At 36.1% G+C, this 16,962-nt stretch overlaps 2 protein-coding genes across 2 annotated transcripts in view; one reads left to right on the forward strand and one right to left on the reverse strand.

Annotated features, from left to right (window-relative positions):
- Positions 1–10,595, forward strand: part of LOC145222588 (mediator of RNA polymerase II transcription subunit 12-like protein) — a 24,889-nt gene extending 14,294 nt beyond the window's left edge. The window contains exons 22-44 of the mRNA XM_080088742.1: positions 98–238; positions 386–550; positions 927–1,065; positions 1,432–1,594; positions 1,817–1,990; positions 2,480–2,619; positions 2,684–2,778; positions 2,932–3,037; positions 3,389–3,540; positions 3,896–4,040; positions 4,399–4,575; positions 4,781–4,948; positions 5,058–5,159; positions 5,222–5,353; positions 5,482–5,643; positions 5,988–6,151; positions 7,019–7,205; positions 7,537–7,780; positions 8,092–8,231; positions 8,499–8,658; positions 8,987–9,296; positions 9,396–9,543; positions 10,084–10,595. Coding sequence (XP_079944868.1) covers positions 98–238; positions 386–550; positions 927–1,065; positions 1,432–1,594; positions 1,817–1,990; positions 2,480–2,619; positions 2,684–2,778; positions 2,932–3,037; positions 3,389–3,540; positions 3,896–4,040; positions 4,399–4,575; positions 4,781–4,948; positions 5,058–5,159; positions 5,222–5,353; positions 5,482–5,643; positions 5,988–6,151; positions 7,019–7,205; positions 7,537–7,780; positions 8,092–8,231; positions 8,499–8,658; positions 8,987–9,296; positions 9,396–9,543; positions 10,084–10,167 — 3,598 coding nt within the window. The 3' untranslated portion in view covers positions 10,168–10,595. The remainder of the gene's footprint in view (positions 1–97; positions 239–385; positions 551–926; positions 1,066–1,431; positions 1,595–1,816; positions 1,991–2,479; positions 2,620–2,683; positions 2,779–2,931; positions 3,038–3,388; positions 3,541–3,895; positions 4,041–4,398; positions 4,576–4,780; positions 4,949–5,057; positions 5,160–5,221; positions 5,354–5,481; positions 5,644–5,987; positions 6,152–7,018; positions 7,206–7,536; positions 7,781–8,091; positions 8,232–8,498; positions 8,659–8,986; positions 9,297–9,395; positions 9,544–10,083) is intronic.
- On the reverse strand, positions 10,194–15,942 carry LOC145222589 (uncharacterized). The gene is made up of 18 exons (XM_080088743.1): positions 15,684–15,942; positions 15,257–15,427; positions 15,069–15,163; positions 14,808–15,010; positions 14,320–14,545; positions 13,925–14,122; positions 13,172–13,412; positions 12,720–12,854; positions 12,479–12,659; positions 12,343–12,425; positions 11,920–12,142; positions 11,708–11,816; positions 11,496–11,648; positions 11,211–11,333; positions 10,970–11,150; positions 10,751–10,846; positions 10,625–10,692; positions 10,194–10,567 (listed from the first exon to the last, which is right to left on the reverse strand). The coding sequence occupies exons 1-18, from the start codon at positions 15,736–15,738 to the stop codon at positions 10,445–10,447; spliced, it is 2,664 nt and encodes an 887-aa protein (XP_079944869.1). The 5' UTR covers positions 15,739–15,942; the 3' UTR covers positions 10,194–10,444.
- Positions 15,943–16,962: the final 1,020 nt, after the last annotated feature.

Consider the following 16,962-nt stretch of genomic DNA (forward strand, 5'->3'; position numbering starts at 1 on the left):
ATACAAATTGTTAAAATACCTGTAAATAAAAATAAAAGTGAACTTTTTAAGTTTCAAGTACTTTTACTTGTTTCAAACAATGCTGCTACATTTGCAGAAGTATCCTTGTTTTTCTTTATGACTTGTACAACTCATTTTCATACATCAAACTGCAACATATGGAATCATTTTCCAGTTACAGTGGCGTTGTCAAGCAAGCTCTATGTTCAACTAAGAAACCTTCTACTTCGAACTGCAGGTACTTGTGTGTAATTTTTCACTGCAAAGATATAGATTTAAAAGTGTAGTTAATTTCATAATTCAACTTTGTTTACTGCACATTTCTTATGTTTCATTGACCTTGGATGTTTTATTTACGCAAAGTTAACTGTGCCCTTTTTTGTAGATATGATCCCTCTTTTCTGCTCCAGTTTATTGAAAATCCCAGTGTGGAGTCTGCTCTGTCTGTTGCAGAACGATTCAGTAATCGACTGCACGATATGACTTTCAGATACAGTTTTGTTTGTTCTGCTGTAATTACTGTATGTAATGGACAACAAGACTTTGAAAAGTAAATTTTACGTATTTATTAAGACATTACAACAACATGTTAGACTGTTCTTTGTACATACTTTATGACTTGTAGTTAATTACGTTCAGATTTTTTTCATTTGTTAGTTTTATTACAGTTGTAGCAACATAAAGTAGCTGACAAAAATGTTTTATTCTGTTAAAATTCTGCGATTGGCTAGTCATACTGACAAGTCACATATCTATAATCAAAAGTACCAAAGTAATTGCATATTATAAGACCAAAATGATTTTGATTTCTTTTGTTAAAATAAGTTAGTGTGTAATGCCTTTTTCAGAAAGAGCATTTTATTGCATCGTAACTTTCTTGCTTAATTATCAAATGTCAAAAATAACAATATACCTTGTTCTTTTAGGGTCAATGCTCTTGCTGCATTATGTGTTGAAATGAACACTCGATGTAGTGAACTAAGTGCAGAATGGCTGGGTGTCCTTAAAGCTCTGTGTTGCTCATCATGCACTGCCAATTTCAATGATGTTCTTATGAGTGTTGAGGTAAGTAAGGCTTGCCTAATCACAAGGAAAAATAAAATATTTGGTAATGAAATTTTAACCATGATCAGTATACAAGTTAATAGGCAGCCTGTTTTTTTTTGTTTTTCATATGCGGTTCATTGCAAATTCCATTTTATTGCACACTGAATCCAAAACTGTAGCCTATCGTTAATTACGAAAATGATTTGTTTTTGCATAATGTATGTATCATCAACATTTTAAAGAAACCAAAAGTATGTTAAGCTCAAATAACTAAATATTTATTTTCTTATTCACTAGTTTATTTCAATTTTAAGATACACTTTGCTGCAACACAAAGATTTACGCAACTTTTGTACCTGATTTATAACTTACTTTTGTCATCAGGCAAGTGATTCTCAAATCCGTGATCCACTTGCACTGCTCACTGCTGTTCTCATTGCTCGAGGTTGTCTGTCTTTAGAAGATGTCATTCAGCATGTTGCTATTCCATCACTCCTGGCTGCTTGCAATAACAAATCCGGTGCAGGACTCAGCAATCCTAACACAGGTAAGTCGTCTTTATCCGCAAAATTTCTGAAAGATTAAACATGTTTTGTGTTCTATACAATATATGTTTCTTTGTTTTCTCACTCCTTAATGCATATTTTGTGTTGAGTAATGGTGCATAATTGTAGCATACAATAAAATCGGAATGTAAGTAAAAAGTAAAATTGGAATGGAATTTAGTTGGAGTTTTTTGAATGGTTTGCAGCAGCAATATGTTTGTTAGGTGCTCGACTCACATGTCATCTTCTGCTACAACTGTTTAAGACACCCAGCTCATCCACTGGCAGCAATGCTTTCAGATTACCAACCTCTGCAGATCGCCACCTACTGGCTGCAGCACAACGCAATATTGCTGTTGGGGCTGTACTTGCTGTGCTGAAAGCTGTTCTAAAATTAGGTAGGAGCTTACAAAACAAAAATGTCATCATTTGGCACAAACCTTCTACAGTTAATGTCTATTGTCACATTTGGTTTAAAAGCATTATGCTAGTTCTTATTGCTGAGAAAAACAACTGCATTAAAAGTACAAGTTTTTGTTGTCAAGGGTCTGTAGAACTAAGCTCTGTAGAAACTAGTAACAATCATATTTTCAACCCATTGGAAGGTCTGTTTGTGTGATAAATTATGCCAATGTTGCGTGGAAAATGTTTGAAGATTCTTACATTTTCACTAGGTTTTGTGTAATGCTCTTCCTGATAGTTGTCTAATAGACCTATTTTGATGAACTGTCTATTACTTTAATTGCTCAGCAAAGGGGTTGAAATGCCATGCATATTGATTAAATCTCTTCCATAGTAAAGTTTGGGAGGCTTTAATATTAGAATAAATAATCTTTTCTTGTAATAATTCTTGTAAAAAAATTTGCAAGGTATGTTTTACTCCTTAGGTGATGCTGGTCTTTCTGGAGGAAAGAGCTCTTATCAAAATGATGACAGTGTGTCAAGGTTTTTTGCTCCAATTCAGGGTTTTGATAACTTTGATGACATTCAGATGCCAGGTCAGGCACCTGAACATGGTGGTCGAATGGTAAATGTTTTTTATGTGGAAGTGTTGGTGCGTTAGGTTTTAAACTTCACATGCATTGATGCAGGGTGGTGGGGGTTCTGCAATGGATGAAGCGAGCTTAAGTGAATTTGCCAAGCATGCTGTACATATTATTTGCTCACAGCAGTGGGTTCGTGAAAGGTATACCCTTTACAATTTATGTATGAAAGCAATCAAGCAAATGTTAATATTTTTTTATATCTCATTACTTTTTTTTCCTATTTTGCATTTTGGAATATTATTTTTTTGTGGCTAAATGTGACTATTTATTTTTACATACAAACTTGCTGCTAGGTGTTTGAAAGATCCGGTTATGGACCTTCTTCTTGACAAAGTGTTAACTCAGAAACAGCGTCAGAATCTTATTCAATTGATCTGCTACCCAGATGAAGATTTGCAGGTGGGAAGTAACATGTTTTAAATTTTATATATTTTGTACATTGTAAGCAAAACCACAGTATGCCAGGCCCATTGAAGGCGCCATATATCAGCTGGTCACCAAGCATTCACCACCATATGGCAAGGCCTAGGCTAGAAAAATATAGCTATGATTTATATATGAGCGTGCCATAATCGCTGGTCTGCATAGATGCTTCAGTGCTGATCCCAGTTATGAATTTATGTTCATCTTAAGTGTAAGCAAAACAGTAATGTAACTTGTCAACAACAAAGAAGCCATTGTGTTAGAAAGATAATTCAATATACTGTAAATTGAGGACAAGTTTTAACATATATTTATTTTGTATTTTAGAGACTATCATCTTTGAGTGGTGATCCGCACAATTATGTGGTGAGCATATTAAGCAGCATGACAAGATGGACAATGAGACAATGTCTGCTTGAGCTGCAAGTGATGCTTCAACAATCTCCACAAGAGAAAAGTTTACCAGAGCATATTGCAAAGTAGGTTTTTGTTGTTTACTGCCAAAACTTTTCATTGCTTTTTGACTACATGTAGTTTCAATACTGTTGTACCACTAGTGGTATGTAATAACCTTGCAGGTGAAAGTTGCAGAAACTGTGTGCTATGTGAGAGGTGTTAGATTGCACAATGTGTAATATTGTTCATTTTGTGTTAGAAATTTTGGTTAAAATTATTTAATGTTTGCTACACTTTCATCCATTTTATAATTAAAAATGGTAAGTAACACTGAACAAAATGTCTATATGGTACACAATTTGAAAAGTTATGGCATTACTAATATATATGCCATGATTGTAAAACAAACAAATGTCATTTGATTCTGGTATTTAACAGAGCAACAATAGAAGTTTTCCAGCGCCAGCAGCAGCAACAGTTAATGGAGTCAGCAAGGGAGAGAAAATCATCATTGACTGGAGCTGAATTGGATCGATGCAATGTTTGGCTCGTTGCTCCTTTGGTGGGAAAACTTCCTTCACAAGTAAGTAGCAGCAAGCAGCATGAATTAGTACATTGTATGGTACAATATAGGAGCTTTGATTTAGATCACTCACCATTGGCAACATATTTTAAACATTCTTTGTTTATCCCTAGGACTTTTTAAGAGGTTAATATGAATCACAAACAATAGTTGATTAGGAAATTAAGTGGTTAGAAAATCTTAAAAGGGTATATACAGTGGCTTTGTAATCATATGAGTATCAGTATTTACCCACTTTTAAATGAAAATACTGTTCCTGTTGCTAAATTTATGCAAGAATAAATGTCACCAATGCTAAAATTTAAACTGTGAAAGGCAAAGGCACACCATTGACAACCTCTATATTATTTGGGCTTAGGTCCAGGGTCGAGTATTACAAGAGGCAAGTACAATCTTGGAAGCTCCACAAAATTGGTCTACTTCATCAACTCGCAGCGGGGCAAGTGTCAGAGCTGAACGCCATGACCACAAACAAACTTGTTCACTGCTTCTAAATCATCAGCCTTTCCTCACCTTAATTCTCACCTGTCTCAAGGTTTGTGTTTTCCAGCCTTGAACAGAGGCTCTAAAATGTATTTGTGCACACAAATGCTGTAAAGGGTTTGATGTAATTGCCAAGAAGTGTGTTGTGATTGTTATTTTTTTCCTTTTTTATATCCTGTATAACTTTCATGTCTCGTTTAGAACTGAACATGTTTTTGTGTGGCAGCTACAAAAGCTTGTGTACTTGAATTTTCCAGGGTCAAGACGATCAGAGGGATTCTCTGTTGGACTCGTTGCAGTCACAAATCATAATGCTGCACACAGAGTGGCAGAGTGCACACACACAGAGGGATGGTGGAAAGGAGACTCCATATCTAAGTACCTCACAAGGAGTACATGAAGCATTGCAACTTCGTCTCAGTCTGGTAAGATCAATACTTTTTTTTCTGCTTTGAAAAATCAATCATACCAAATTTTTTGGAAACAAAATTCATGCAAAATTTTTTGTAAATTTTGTCTTGATTCTATTTCCAGGTGGGCGGAATGTTTGATACAGTACAAAGCAATGCCCAGTGGACAAGCAATGTTGTTGTTCTTCTAACTCAGCTCATAAACTCTGGGATGGTTGATGTTCAGGCAAGTGCCCCAAAATAAGCATGTTGTACCTAGTGTTTTTTTAACTTGGAGAATTTTCACAGGTAAACGCTGAGCTCTTTGATATTGTATTTGACATGATTGCAATTCTTCTCCATCACACACTTGGTGGCGATGGTTCAAACCGAGGTGAAGTTACCAAGCGTGAATATATCAAGATTGTTTCGAAAATGAAGGTTAGGAAATATTATCGTGTGCACTCAGTGCTGTATATCGCACTATGTAATTGTATTTCACAAAAAACACTAGATCTTAATACGCACTGTTGTACAAAAATGTTTGCTGATTCGTTTAATTCATGCAGAAAGAGATGGGTCGACAATCAGAAAGCATTCGTCGATTGCGTCATCTGCTTCCCATCCCAAAAGCAGAAGTTTATGTGGTTTGTTGTGAGCCATCAGGTCCTCTACTTGATGTTCGTGGAAACAAAGTTCCAGTCCCTGTAGATAGTACACAAGGTTTACAGGCAAGTTTGTAGAGCTATTCTGGCAAATGTAATTTAGTTTACAAGCAAGTTAATCGGTTTGGATGTACAACTTCCTCGAAATCATAACTTTTAATTGCTAGAAAATTGTAAAATACTGCTGTTTTGTAAATGCTTGGTTTCAAAGTGTGTTCTTCTCAAACAGATACTTCAGGCAACATTTTAAATTTAAAAAAGATAGCTAGAACAATTGATTGTTGATCATATTACAAAAAGAGTAAGTTAAACAGCTTGATGGTAGGCTAAATGGAACACTTATTGTTGGGGCTATATCACACAAGTTCAAAATAATCATAGATATCTTCATTTTTTCCTCTGCTTTAAAGGTGGCAAGTAAGCAGAAATTAAATGCATGGGATATCATAGAAGGTTTAAAGCAGCCTGCTCCACTGTGTCTTGCTTGGTTCGGGGCACGGAAGATGGAAAGGAAGGCTCCAAAGTATGAAGTAGAACATGCCCTTATGTTGCACCATCAACACAACAAGAGAGAGTAAGTGAATTTCAGTAGGTTTGAAACAGTTATATATACAGTAATAAAAAAATGTGAAATTGTATTCAAATAATTCCTCCACTTTTGACTGTTTGTCAAAGGTGACACTTTGCACACATTTTGGGGGCAAGACTTTAATTTAGTGCATGATGGGCAAATAGTCATGTTAGCATGCAAACAATGTGTATGTTCAAATTTTACCAAATTTTAAGTTTTATTGCGACGGGTAGGAACCAGGGAGTCGAACCGGAACTGAACCCGAACCCGCGAACCGGTTTGAGCGTTTAAATTCATTAAACCCGAACCGAACCCGAACTGCTAATTTCGATTTTCTAAAAACCCGAACCGGAGTTGAACCCTATATTGTGTTTGGTGTTGGACCCGAACCGGAACTGAACCAGTAAAAAATGCAGTCTGTTTGATAATTTGTGATTTTTTTCAAAACAGCGCACAAGAATACGCGAGATAACACTTACAGGCCGTGTCAAAATTACAGTGCACGGTCAAAATTATTTTGAAGTTTGATAAAGCCAGGTAGATGATGTGTAGAATTAAATTGAAACGAATAAAAATTTGAACCGGTTTAAAAACCGCAAACCGGTTCGGACCGGATAATTTGCCCAAACTGGAACAAAACCCGAACCCAAAAATATACATTTTTAAAAACCTGAACCGAACCCGAACCCTTAAAAACAAAACGAAGTGAACCCAAACCGAACCTGAACCCATATGACAAGTGGTTAGACTCCCTGGTAGGAACCATATAATCACGCAATACATTATTATCCACTTGTTGAGATTTTAGGCTTAATGCTTACAATTACGTTCGATTGTTTGATCCAACTACAAATATTTGCCGATTAACAGTTGGCGCCGTGAGTTTCTCGTTCCACCTAAACTGCCTCCTGAGGAAGAGGAAGAAGAAGTTATCCAACCTCCGGCTAAAATTCCTGAGCGCAAACCATCCAAGACAAGTTTTCCTGGAACTTCTTCTGGAGATCCGATGAGGAAAAAGCCCAAGCGTCGACCAGTTTCCCAAACCAGCAAAACTAAAGTATTGTGAAGAAATGTTTGAAGATTTAATTACTAACACTCCACAACCAGTGTTCATTGTTAATTGCCAAGTAAACATTTGCAAGTCTTGGTCAATTAAGCAACAGAGACATAACTTTGTTTTGTCAGGGGTTGCAATTGCAACAAATAACCAGGCCTAGTAATGTTCACCTCTTAACTTTTAATAACAGCGTATTTAACTAAAAAATCATTAACATTTTTTTTTCCATTTTTTGCAAACTTTATATCAGTTTTAACTTGTAATGCCTTTATGACTTTTTATTGATTACCACTAGTTTTCATTTAGCAATGATTCCTATGTTACTAATCAGATTACAAAGTCACCTTTGCCATTTCGACCAAACCTGCCCATTAATACTGGTGGAAATATTTCCCAACCTGCAATGCACAGCACCCATGGTCCATCACAACAGCACAGTGGTAACTACCAGAACTACAATATCACCAACCAAGCACAATACAACTTTCCGCCAACTCAATCAGCCAGCACAAATCAGGCCAGCAACTTCACTTCCACTTCTGGATTCCCACCAACCCAACAACACCTTCCTCCAAGTGAGTATTTGTGGACATTTTTGTATCATTGTACAATTTATACTAAAGTTACATAATCTACACAGGATGGACTGCTGGCATTTATTCATACTATCTTAAATATCATTTAACATTGGTATTGAAACTTCAAGCTTAAAAATGATATCTTTTCAAAATTATCTTAACTTTCAGAAACCCAGTTCGACTGTACTTGCTTTGAAAAAGGTTATTTCAAATGCTACAGCAGAAAATTTAAAAGGGCCGCTCTATTGCTCGAAGGAATTGCAAAAACAAAAACAAAGTAGTTTGTACATAAATGGTCTTTTTTGTAGATAAAGGTAATACTAGACAACATTTGGCGAGTTGGATTCGTGCTCGTCAGCCATCAGTTCCACAAGTGCGGTTTCAGAGTGTTTCTGCAAACCAGTCTAATGCTTATCCTGATGTGAGGCAAAAAATTGTGGGAATGTCGGTAGGTTGAAACTGTCCATGTCCACTGCATAACATGTCACCTAAGACTATTATTATAAATGGATTTCTTATTCAAATGTGGTATAATTTATCTAATCTACATTGCTTACTGTAAAATCGTTTGACAACTAAAACAACCAGATGCATTGTTTTAAAAATTGCTTTCTTTTTAATGAGTTCACTGCTTCGTGACTGCAGCTTCTGTTGGAAGGTTTTACTTGACTTCAATAAAGAACTGTATGGTGGATATTTTTTTTCTTGTTTTCAGCAGAAAAGTGGACAGATGAGCCATGATATGTTCCCACCTCAGCAGAGGCAAGCAATCAACATGCCCCAACAAATGCTTAACCAATCAGGAAGCTTTAATAACTACAACAATGCTGCTGGTGGAAGTATGCAGCAGCAGACCCAGCAACATGGCATGATGAGTAAGAATAAGAAATAGTCATGTTTGTTTTTTTGGTTTGGAGATTTGTTAAACCAGGTGACAGTTTTTTGATTGTTACATTTTTGTTGGATCAGCCCTGCTTTTTGCTTTTCTATGGTAGAATATGCATAAATGTACTGTATAGTTTTAAACATTAGATTTTTTTAAATCAAAAGTTTTAGGGCCTTTGGAAAAGCCATACAAAAACTATAAGTATTATAAGTGTTCTATATTATTTCATGTGAGTTTGCTACAATAATGGGGCTGGTAATTGCCAAGATGTGACTCTGACAGAACTGTGTTTTTAAACGTGGATATGTACTGTTTAGATTACAACAATGGTGCTGTGTATCGCAACACAGGGGGTGCTGGTAGTTCGGGCCAAATGGGGGGCTATCAGCAGCTTACTGGGGGTGGTGCCTCAGTGAACCAGCAGTACACAGGACCTCCACAACAACAACCACAACAGGGTGGAAGTAATTTTGTAAGCAATATGCCTATGGGTGGCAGTCAGACATCGAGAAACTTTAACCAGCGCCAGAACGTGGGAATGATGGTGATGCAAGGACAGAACCAACCGCAGCAACAGAACCAGTACAATATTAACCAGATACCAAATCGTGGAGCGCATATGACAAGGTTGCAAAAAAGTTTTAATGTTTGGAGTAATTAAGAATGCTTGTAAGGGTTTAACATAAATTTAATTAATACATCTCACATACATTTATTGATGGACAGGATCAATCCACAAAGTAACCAAATGAGTGGTGGAATGGCGGCAAATCGTATGCATACCATAAGTGGTGGAGGAGGTATGCAAACAGGTGGAGGTATGGGGCAGCAACCAATGATTGGACAACAACATCAGACTATGATAAATCAGCAGGTAAATTAAATGTTACATTGGGTGTGTGTTGCTGTGCAAGAATTGCATAAATTACCAGCTACAAGCATATGTATTAAATCCATGGGTCAACAGACAAATACTTGATGAGATTGCAGAATAGATTTACTTGGCTTTTTAAAATGCTGAAAAAGATATGTTTTGATTGACAAAACCAGTCTGTGTTTTTACTTGCAGTAAAAAAGCGGTGCAATTAAAGAAGGCAGTTTCATGTAGGCTACTGAATGTTGGGTAGTGCAGCTTTTGAAAAATCACTTTTAAGGATACAACTATTTCAATGTAAAAAATATTTATGAAACAAAATGATGAATCTGTTGTATCTTTAGATTGAATTAACGGGTTTTAAAAGTTCTGTCAAAACTGGGAGGCACTTTTCATTTCAGAAACCGGATATGTTGACTATTAGTTAAGGGCCCACAGAGACAATTATTCTACTATTTAGTTGAAAAAAGGTTGTGCTTAACAAGCTTATTACTGCAGTTTGCTTTCCTGAAACAACATAACCAACATTTGATGTTTTAGCCTCAATACAACCTGCAACAAGGAACACCAATGATGGAAATGAGGAGAAATGTTCACCAACAGGGTCCACCCCCTCAGTACTAAACCTCTTGTCATGTTGTATAGCAATATAAATTTTTTAAATATGTTTATTGTCAACACTGGTTTTGAATAGGATGCATTGAAATAGGTAAAATGTAGAAACTCAAAATAAGACACAAATTATGTGTTAGATGTTTTTTAGTATTATTTCATACAAATTGTGCTTTTTCCTTTTGTTTTATATTTCACTTGCAGTATCATTTGTCGCAAATTGTTGTTTGCGGACCTGATTCTGGCTTTCATATGTCAAAAGCCATTTATGGTTTTGTGTTGCTGCCATTTAAAACAGACTATCCCTTGTGTTTGGTCTGGAGTGCCAGTACAAGTCATCATCAAATGACTGTTGTGAGGGTCGATTTCCTGCTTGCCTCTGCCGTGCGATATTTGCCGCCAAAAGCTTCACCTAATAAAAAAATTCAAATTGTTGTCAATACTTAAAACAACACTGTAGCAAAAATACCTGAGTCATAGTTATAAGATTTCCTTTCTCTGGGACAAGGCTTGGAGCTGTATGGAGTTTTGTTAAACCTGTCCGATAATAGTGGATTATTAGATGGTATACAAACTAAATGTCTTTGTAACAAACCTTCCATGTTCCTTTTCCTTGCCTCAATCACCCGCTGGTTAATTTGACTCTTGAGCAATGTTGCTACTTGCAGAAATGAAATGTATGCAACAATACCTGCATATAAAACATTCATACTGTTTTAATTGGCAGGTCAAAATTAATAATCTGCCTTTTGAACTGCTCCCTTTTGCACAAAAACAGCAATTTATTAGACGCTGGTACTGTAAGGCTACTCACAAGCAAGTTTCTTGGTTGGAGCTGTCGTGTATCCAAGAGTCAGCATACATTCATATGTGAGTCTTTTTATCAGGGAGTCATTTGCAAGAGGACAAATAGATTCTAGTGCAGTGAGGAACTCATCATTGGTCATTAAACCTTTCTCCTTCATTTCACAGTTTGCCAGTTGCGATTCAGCATCCTAGTTGCATTAGTCTGGTTAACTTGTTATAGTAAAAAGAAACAGAATGCTTGTATTTACCAATATTCTGGGCTCCCTATTTTTTGTTGTGATATGTATAATGTAGTTCATGACCAAAGTTTTTGAGATTTTGTTTTCACTAAATGCCACATACTCCATAGCAAGCATTTCAGCATCATCTTCCTGAAAAATTAGGAATTTTAATGTACCTACATGTATGTTTTAATTTTTATATTTCAAAAAGGAAATTCATATTAGTTTTCAAAACAGATTGATAAATGTTGGTTCAGAATAAGAAATGTAAAATGGTACCGTTCAAGCAGATAAGATAAGCATTGCACATACATGTAAAAAGGGATACAATACTGTAGCAAATGTCGCAAAGTCTGATACTTCCTGCCAATCTACCACATCAATCAGGTCTGCCACAAGATGAATGTACCGAGCAACACTACCATCGAAGATTCCAGCTAATGTAAGCCCCAGGACTAGCACTGTCTAAGTGAAAAATATATAATATTACAGGACATACACAAGCTATAATTTACAATGCCAACCTTGTCCTGGGCAGCATACTTCACTACAGCAGTTACAAGATCATATGTTGCCATTGGAGAAATTTCTTCTTCTTGGTATCTCTCAGACATGAAATTGTACATGTATCCCCTGAAAATAATGTAAATTTGTTTGGTTGGTTTGAAACACACTGTACAATCATAGACTCGGTATCACTTTGACAAACAAAATATTTTGGCAAACATATATTTACTTAAATGTGTATGTTTCATCTTCTGGTCCAGCATGCTCATCCCTCCAGATAATGCTAGCATAAAATTGCTCCAAAAGGGAGTGAACCCTTTGCAGTGTGAGCTCTCGTGTTGCACATACAGTTGATGAGCTTGACATGACATCCATACCAGCTTGTCGTTTTGCATCTTGCCATAATGGGGCCAGCTGGCGCCGAACTGACATTGCATCACTGGTGTGTTCTTCTAAAAAAAACATAGCAATTTCAAAATACTTGTGACAAAGTTATGAACCAGTGCCCACCGATACCAAACATTTGCCATGACATATTTTTGACCAAACTAAAAAACCTTCCTTTACCTTCTCCCTATAGATAATATGGTCAGGGTGCTCCCTAAAGCACTTTAAGTTACTTATTAATTAGACAAGGTTGATGTTTCAACACCTGTGTTATTCCAATTCCGATCTTCTGGAATAGGGTCATACCACTTTCCATGATGTTGAGCATACTGGTCATTCTCTTGTGATCTAGATAACTAAATTAAATCACTGGTACTTTTTCAGAAGCAAGCATTACCTACCCTTGGGTTGGAAGAGATGGAAGGGAAACCCTTACCATGGGTCTTGAGAGCTTGATGTGAGTACAACCATTGGGAAGTGTAACTACCAAGTCACTTTTAGTTATTTTGTGAGGACATATTGCTGTTTTTTCTCCACAGCTCACACAAAACTTTGCATGTGATATTTCGTCAAAGGTTTTTCCTAAAAAAGAACTTGTGAAATGCATAATGAGGCATGGAAAATGTTGAGTTGTTTATTTACCTGCATTTACTGATGTGTAAATCATGGCAGAGTACTTGCTGAGAAGTCTTTCTTGGGGATTGAATGGGTCACTTGTTGGATCGACAAGAGGTGTGGTATCTTCTTCCAAACCACTTTCTAGTGACAACTGTGACTCTGCATCACATCAAATGTAAACAGATTAAGTTTTTACAATGATTTTGCTTGTGTTATTTTTATCACTCAAAATCAGAATGCAAACCAACAACTGCTGAAATTTAGTTTGTCACTGTTAATGCAGATATATTTTACTGGTAACTAGGAATAGAAAAAAAATTCTGAGTAACGGAATCAGTTAATGAGTATAGCGGAACATTTTTTTAGCCTAACTATCTTCTTCAATTCTTTATTCAAATAGAATCCATTTACAGGTATATATTTTACTATGTATTAAGGATTTCTCAAAACATTATTCATTTATTATTTTGGCATACCAGTGCTGGTCTTTTTTCCTGTATCATCATGAGTCATCATCCTACTGCTTCCTGGCCCACCAGCCATTGATGAAGGGGGTAAAGTCCCAGCATTGCTGCCAGCATCACCAGCTGCAAGATTTTCAGCTTGTTCCATTTGTGACAACTGACTTTGCAAAGTGTCCCGATGTTGTCGTACCAGTTCAAGTTCAGTGACAGCTGATGATATTAATCTTTGAAAGTTGCTCAGCTTTGATGACATCTATAGCAGTGGACAAATGTTTGAGACATGACAAAAACACAATTTAACAAATGATGAACTACAATTTGCTGTAAAATTGTTATTATTTCTATGCTAGCAGTTCAGCTGTTTCCTGATTTGGAAAAATCCTACATTTGCCTTCAAAAGACCAGACAGTTGTAACAGAACATAGTATGATCTATTTTGCTTCCTGACTTGGTGCTTTTGTTGTGAAACGCAGTGAAGAGCCTACTTTTTGTGACCTGTCCTGACCAAACTCTTTTGAATACAGTGAAGCCGCAGCTTGGTTCGTTATAATTCAGTTATTGTGCCTTCCAATTTTTTGGCTATCCACCATTTCAAAGTTGCTGAGCTACTTGATGATTGTTTAAGTGGAATTGTGTCAATATGTCATATCACCCCAAAAAATAAATGTTGTCTTTAATAAGCTGTTGTTTTATTACAACTGTGCTATTTTTACGAACAAATCACGTCAACACATTAGGTTTTTTAAAAACTTCATCAATTTGTACCTCATCACCAAGACTTTCAAGTTGAAGTTCCTCATTAAAAAAATTTGTGTCAGTTTCATTTTCTGAGAATTGTTTTTGAGATAGTTGACTTTTGACTTCTTCCAAATATTGGTCATATTCCTCGAGGCTTTTTGTTTGAACTTCAATGATTTGTTGTTCCAGTTTTGATGCTGCCTCTATGCTTGATAATAGTTGTGTCTGTAATGTTGGAGGTTGTAATAATAGAGCTACAGCAAACACAAGTCTCTAAATTCCTAACAAACCAATTTTAGACCCGAATTTTAAAATGAAATGTTGTTGTTTTATAAAAAGGTTTATGTAAAATCACCAATAAAAAATAAACGGCATGTCTTACAGATGAGTAAATTAAATATTTTTAAATTGCTAAAACTAACCTTTTTAGTGGAGATTACAGGCCTTCGGAAACCTCTGCGTGGTCGCTTGTCTGGTGGAAGATCAAAAGTGTCCTTAAGTGTGTCATAAGCCACCTTGTACCTTCTTAACATATCTGCCTCAGATTTTAAATCACTGTTTTTATCCTGGACAATTTGCACAACATTCTCCAATGAGTTTGCGACTTCTTCACTTTTTGACTGCTCTTCATGGATTTGTTGCATCAACCTGGAAAAGTTTAAAAATGTTTATTTCCAGGCTAAAACCAGCAAAGGTGGAAATCGTTACAAGACTGATAACAGAATAGAAATGATTTTCAGAATCACTTGATTTTCATGATTTTCAACCTGGAAAATGTGTTATATCAAAACTATGGCCATTTTTTATTCAGTGGAATTAAAAATTGCCCTGTCTTGCTTTTGTTAAAGTATCTATTTTGTAGGAAAATTTTGGTAAACTGTCTTGTTGTCATTATTAAAAAAACACTAACATTTCTATATGGTCCTCTTTTTGATTGCTAAGATCCTCCAGTGACACAAATATATGTTTTCCTTCTTCAATTTCAGCCTTGAGTTGTTTTATTTCTTCGTCTTTAGTGGCAATGCTCTGATTAGCTTTATTTACATCTCTTTTGAGTTCCTCAATTCGTTCTTGCAGATTTTCAAGTGTCTCATTTCTTTGGTCTTGTAACCTCTGAACATACATTTAATCTTTTCATCTTTTGCATTTTTATTTTGTTGTGCCTGCTTACCTGTAGTGTAACAAAAAAAGGAATACGTTCGAGTTTTGCTGATTGATCTTTGCTGCTGGGTTTTGATGTTGTGTAAGAATCACTGTATACAGCATCTTAAAAATGAATGTGTTGTTGTTGGTTGTTGTTTTACTAACAGTAATGCACTGTATACAATATAAATGAAACAATCTTGTAACAATACAAACCTATTAGCTCCTCGCGAATAAGTTTCAACACTGGTGTGTATATTCCACAGTGTGGAATAATCTCTTCAAGTGACTGGAAGGCCATGCCCACCCTGGTTGTAATAGACTCTGATGACTGTAAAGTTTCATCTCTAGCTTTTTTCTCAAGAACAGTCATCAGATATGATGTTGCTGCAAAAATGAATTAATTATACCTATAGAAATTAGTCACACGTTTTATATTTAGCATTAGAAAAGTGAAATTGTGTTCATAAAATGCTTACAGTTCCTTCGGCAAATTTTGGACAAGTCATACATAAATAAATGCAATGCAGAAACTTTATATTATGCTATAATGCAGAAGCTTTATATTACTTTCACTCCACAGGTGAAAGACTACTATTTATTTGATAATGTTTGTATGGAATAAATTAATTTGCTACTCTACCTGGTGAATTGTAGTCTTTTCGGGAACCTTTAACCTGTCTCTGCCTCCCGGACATGTTATTTGTTTTATCTTGTTGAAAAATATATGAACCCCTTAACAAACCGTAAAAGATTTGTCTTTGTTAAGTTTAGCAGAACAGCAGTTTTTGGAACAATTTTTAGAAAGTACAGGAAACTACGCAAACTTTGCTGCTTTTCGTTTTTTTTACACCGAGTGACCAGCTCTTTGCATGGACTCTTGTTGTCTTGGTAACCAGGGACTTCCCCTTCAAGGAAAATAAAGTGATATTTTTTGTGCGGTAAATAATTTATTTTACTGTAGCTAAAACAATAAACAGTAGACTATACGTCCTCTTTTTTGCTCCATCAGTTCAACTTACAGTGTATGTGGACTTAAACAGAAATTGTGTAAAACCTCAGACAGTTTTGAGCAGCATCGTAGCATAGTCTATACCAGGGGCGTGCAACTGTTTATCGCAGTGGGCCACAACATACAGTTAAAATAATGCTGAGGGCCAGACAATTAAGCAACATATACATTTTTTCAACAGTTTATTTAATAGTTTATTTAAAAGGGGCACACAATCAAGTAACTCTTTGAATACTCTTTGATCAATGGGATATGTGCTAACCGTTTCGTAGAATAAATCTCAATATATTTACTGCACCTATAAATCTTGTTACTGAATCATTAAAGGCTGTTCTTTCATAATGCACACGATGATGCAACAACGGGAATATGTCGTCACAGTGGTTAAAACCTTATAAGGGTGTGACGTTGTACAAAGTCAAAAATGCCAGTGTTGGTGTACAAATGGCAGCATTCCATGCTCTAACAGTAAAAAGTATTCATAATTTATAGAGTAATTTGAAGTCTGCGCGGGCCACGAAAATAGGTGCCGCGGGCCGGACACTGGCCCGCGGGCCGTATGTTGCACGCCTCTGGTCTATACATACCCATGTAACGTAAAACATTCACGTGATACGATAGGGTTTGTTAACCCCGTTCTTTTGGTTTGTGGGGTAAGTGTGCCGACGTTTTCGAATCGTAAGGTTTAATTCCAAAGCAGGAAATTTGTGGGGAGCATATACGAGGATTTCATACGTACAGTGCAGGATTTCATACGCGGTCTTTACATTTTGCATCGCATAACTATTTCTGACTAGCCTATATATGGTTATTCAAGTTTTAAGGTCTATAACAGGGATGGCGAACCTTTTTAGTTAAGTGGGTCAAACATGAGATCAAAATTCGGAAAGAAAACAAAGCGGGTCACATA

The sequence above is a fragment of the Phallusia mammillata genome, chromosome 4, assembly GCF_965637545.1.
Source record: "Phallusia mammillata chromosome 4, kaPhaMamm4.hap1.1, whole genome shotgun sequence".
NCBI lineage: Eukaryota > Metazoa > Chordata > Ascidiacea > Phlebobranchia > Ascidiidae > Phallusia > Phallusia mammillata.